The 4,313-nt window shown below is 49.4% G+C and overlaps 1 protein-coding gene across 1 annotated transcript in view; it reads left to right on the forward strand.

Moving 5' to 3' along the window:
- Positions 1 to 4,313, forward strand: part of MYO7A (myosin VIIA) — a gene marked incomplete at its 5' end in the record, with an annotated part of 30,415 nt that overhangs the window by 338 nt on the left and 25,764 nt on the right. Inside the window, 6 exon segments of the mRNA XM_010019115.1 lie at positions 870 to 1,004; positions 1,007 to 1,099; positions 1,364 to 1,471; positions 2,020 to 2,229; positions 2,777 to 2,980; positions 3,792 to 3,968. Coding sequence (XP_010017417.1) covers positions 870 to 1,004; positions 1,007 to 1,099; positions 1,364 to 1,471; positions 2,020 to 2,229; positions 2,777 to 2,980; positions 3,792 to 3,968 — 927 coding nt within the window.

Below are 4,313 nucleotides of genomic sequence, written 5' to 3' on the forward strand. Positions count from 1 at the left end.
TGAAAACCTCAGAGCAGCTTCCTCTGAAAACCAGACTCCATCTCCAGGTGGGACCGTATCTGGGTTTCTCATCAATCCAGTCCATAGCCCTCTTCTCTTCCTGCCCCAGCTAGCTCTGACCCAACAGCAGGTCATTTGGGGAGTGTTTTGAGGTCTAAAGTGTTTCCATATAATCCTACAAGCCAACAACCTAATAGGAATAGCTACTTCCAGGCTAGTCAGGATGCTGCCTCCTGCCAGGAAACAGCACTTTGGCTTTCAGGCAGGTGCTCTGCTGGTGCTGTGCCTCTGTGGGAGTAACCCTTATGGCTTGCAACTACTATAAGATAGAATCATAGAATCATAGAATAGTTTGGATTGGAAAGGACCTTAAGATCATCTAGTTCCATCCCCCTGCTATTAGCAGGGACACCTCACACTAAACTATATAGCCCAAGACTCTGTCTAACTTAGCCTTGAACACTGCCAGGGATGGAGCATTCACAACTTCCTTGGGCAACCCATTCCAGTGCCTCACCACCCCCACTGTGAAGAACTTCCTCCTTATATCTAACCTGAACTTCCCCTGTTTAAGCTTAAACCCGTTAAGATATAACCAACCAGACCTCCTGAGTCCTCTCAAGGGCAGAAACTCTGTAGGACTCAATGGGAAAGAAAGTCCCTTTGCTCTTCCTCTTTGAATCAGTGCAGCAGCTGGAGGACTTCATTTCTTCACCCTCTTGGAGAACCTCCCTCCTGAAAGCTTGTCCTGGCGGGGGCTGATTTAGTGGCTCGTATTTACAACAGAGCAGGAGATTAGCAATGGAAATCTGCTTATGGTGGGCGAGCCCCTGCGTGGTGGGGTGGTTTCATCCCGCTCCCTCTTGCAGATGCGGATCGGCTTCCTGAGGCTGCAGGCGCTCTACCGATCCCGCAAGCTCCACAAGCAGTACCACATGGCTCGCCGGAGGATCATCGAGTTCCAGGCACGCTGCCGGGGCTACCTGGTCCGTAGGGCTTTCCGCCACCGCCTCTGCACCGCCTCTGGGCTGTCCTCACCATCCAGGCGTACGCCCGAGGCATGATTGCCCGAAGGCTGTATAAGCGCCTCCGAGGGGAAGTAAGTACCATGGAGCAGAGGTCAGTGTGGGGAATGGAGGTGGGGAGAGGCGCGAATAACATGGTGCTTCTGCATCATGTGTTCATGAGATTGGTTTTGGATGGGGCTTGGAGCAACTTGGTCTAGTGGAAGGTGTCCCTCCACTCATCCAGGTTGGAACTGGATCAGATTTAAGGTCCCTTCCAACCCAAACCATTCCATGATTCTGTGGAAAACTAATAAGGAGATGCCTATTCAGAAGGGCTCTTGTGTTTATTCCCCAAGTATCTTCGACGCCTGGAAGCAGAGAAACTTCGCCTGGCAGAAGAGGAACGACTCCGAAAGGAGATGAGTGCCAAGAAAGCCAAAGAAGAAGCAGAAAAGAAGCACCAAGTACGTGGGGACCGATCGCTTCCTGGGGTCCTGTCTCTGTTTTCCAGGCATTTGTTTTGCTCCTTTGAGGGGAAATGCCAAAAATATCTAAGGGATTTCTGCCCTGCTTGAGCAGTTTGTATTCAGTTCACTGGAGTGCTCTGTAACTAGTTTGAAGCTGCTCCAGAATTTCGGATCTGCTGCACAGGAAGGCCAGAGATTACAGTGACTATTCACTTGCTTTTGCTATTGGATAAGGGACAAAAGGGAAGCTGGGGCATCCTGTGTGTGCGTGCACATACATTTTTGTTGTATAAAAGAAAGAAATGAGGCCAGTGAGAGCCTTTGCATGGATCATACCCCCTAAAAGGGCACTAAGGAAGGAGAAAATGGTATTGATTTGTCCTTCTGCAGTTAGGAAACTGAAGCATGGACATGAAACTGATTTGCTCCAACTCATGATGCTGGTATAGTACCCCAAGAACTGGGCACTCTGCCTTTCTAAAGCCAGATTTTAATGCCAGTTCTTAGAAAGGAGCAGTTCAGTCACTGTATTTGTCCTCTGGCAGGTACGCCTGGCCCAGCTGGCTCGGGAAGATGCAGAGAGGGAAGTGAAGGAGAAGGAGGAAGCACGTCGGAAGAAAGAGCTCTTGGAAAAGATGGAGAAAGCTCGCAACGAGCCAGTGAATGACTCGGAAATGGTGGATAAAATGTTTGGTTTCCTTGGGACCACCTCCTCTCTGCCTGGCCAGGAAGGACAGGCACCCAATGGCTTCGAGGTACTGAAGACATACATGAGCTTGGCTATCACATGAAAAGCTTTGGCAATGCATTAATGAATCAGGGGAGAGCACAGTGGTACAGAAGTGGGTCTCTGAAGGCTTTCTTCAGGACCAGGCTCTTCTATATGGCCCCAGAGGGTTACCATGCTGTAGCTGGGGACAGGCAGACAGTCTGCAGCCTTTCTCTGCAGTTAACAAATGGAGGAGAGCAATACCACTATGAAATCACTGAGGACCTCTGGCTTTTGAGATGTTTTCCATCATGGATCTTCATGGCATTTAGCTTTTGGGCATCCTTTCCCCATGCTAGGAGTAGGGTCATGCTCGTTGCTTCTCCTTCCTCTCTCAGGAATAGGACATTCCTGGGCACAGGCATGTTCTTCAGGACTTGGGCTTTCCATGGGTTCCAGAATTATATTTCATGGGTTTCCCTCCATCTGGCTTTTCCTTTTGGGATGGAAATCAGACGAACAGAAACATGAGACCCAAAGGGAAAGGGGTATTCTAAACCATGCTGAATGCCTGACGTGTCCTTTCCCACCAGGATCTTGAGCGAGCCCAGAAGGAGCTGGAGGAAGAAGACCTGGATGCAGCATTGCCTCTCCCTGAGGAAGAGGAGGAAGATCTTTCAGAGTACAAATTTGCCAAGTTTGCTGCCACATATTTCCAGGGCACAACAACAAACACCTACATCCGCCGGCCGCTCAAGCAGCCTCTCTTGTACCATGAAGACGAAGGAGACCAGTTGGTGAGGCAGGGGTTGGAAAACCTTGAGCAGGGCAGGGTGGGTTGGAGCAAGCCTGGGGAGCCAAAGGACACCAGCAGCTTCCCTTTGGGATGCACTGCTGTGCTTGTGGTTCAGAGGAGAGCATAGCCCTGATCTGCTGCACATGTTCCAGTAGATAGTGTCCCACCAGCATGCTTTGAGCACTAACAAGACAATGAGCATTAGAGGGATGTAGCATTAGAGTGGTCAGTCCATCTCTGCACCTAAATATCTGTGTTAAGACATTAATCAAGCACTCTGGACTTAGAGCATGGACAATGAAAAGCAAGTACCAGCAGCAGCAGCTGGAAAAGTTGTTTCTTACCTTGTTGTATGCACCACTGCAGAGCTAGCAGAGAAGAAACTTTTATCCTGTAGCCAGCACTGTAAGAGCAGAACTGTATCAAACCTCCATGGCTATAATGAACATTATATTGGCCATGAACTTGCCTTCACTAGGGTTGTCCTTCCCCTCTGCAGTGGGTTAGGAGCTGCCAGTTGCTGTTCCTCTGTAAGGTTGGCATCTCCTAGCCAAGAAGCAAACCTCTTGTAGGGTGCACAAACACACTCATGATGGCGTGAACACAGAGCCTAGATTTGTGGTCCCAGCTGCCAGCCTGCCCAGCTTGCTCCATGGGATGTATGCTGCAGGCAAAGCTGTGGTGTGTGACACACGAAAGTGCTTTATGCACAGAGAAACCACAGTGGTGATCCTGATGGATTCAACATGACTTGATCACCCCCTCCACCACCCTGGTGTGAGCTAATGGAGTGCACCTTTTACCTTGAGCAGGCAGCACTTGCTGTATGGATCACTATCCTCCGCTTCATGGGAGACCTCCCTGAGCCGAAATATCATACAGCCATGAGCGATGGTGGCGAGAAGATACCAGTGATGACAAAAATCTATGAGACTCTTGGGAAGAAGACCTATAAGAAAGAACTGCAGGCTCTGCAGGGAGAAGGAGAGGTAACTAGAGATGTTGTTATTAGGTGCTGGCTATTGAAATGTGTTGTAAAGAAATGACTTGTGGGGTTTGCTGTAGGCAATTAGTTGTTGACTTTATTTGCAATTATGCCATGAAGGAAGAATTGTCCATGTGTCAGGCGTTGATCTTGTCCCTTCTTCTTCACAGGGATAAGTGAATGTCCCCCAACAATACAGTAAGGGAAGTGCCCTGATATCTCTCAGGGGGCTTTGATTTCTCTGCTCCACCCCGCAGGGGAGAAATATGTGGGGGGAAGACAGTGTCCTGTGTCTTCGGTCTCTCATTTGGGGATTTCTTTTTGATCTGCTCTGCATCGGCAGAGACTA

This window comes from Nestor notabilis, unplaced genomic scaffold (assembly GCF_000696875.1).
Source record: "Nestor notabilis isolate BGI_N333 unplaced genomic scaffold, ASM69687v1 scaffold8407, whole genome shotgun sequence".
Classification (NCBI taxonomy): Eukaryota; Metazoa; Chordata; class Aves; order Psittaciformes; family Psittacidae; genus Nestor; species Nestor notabilis.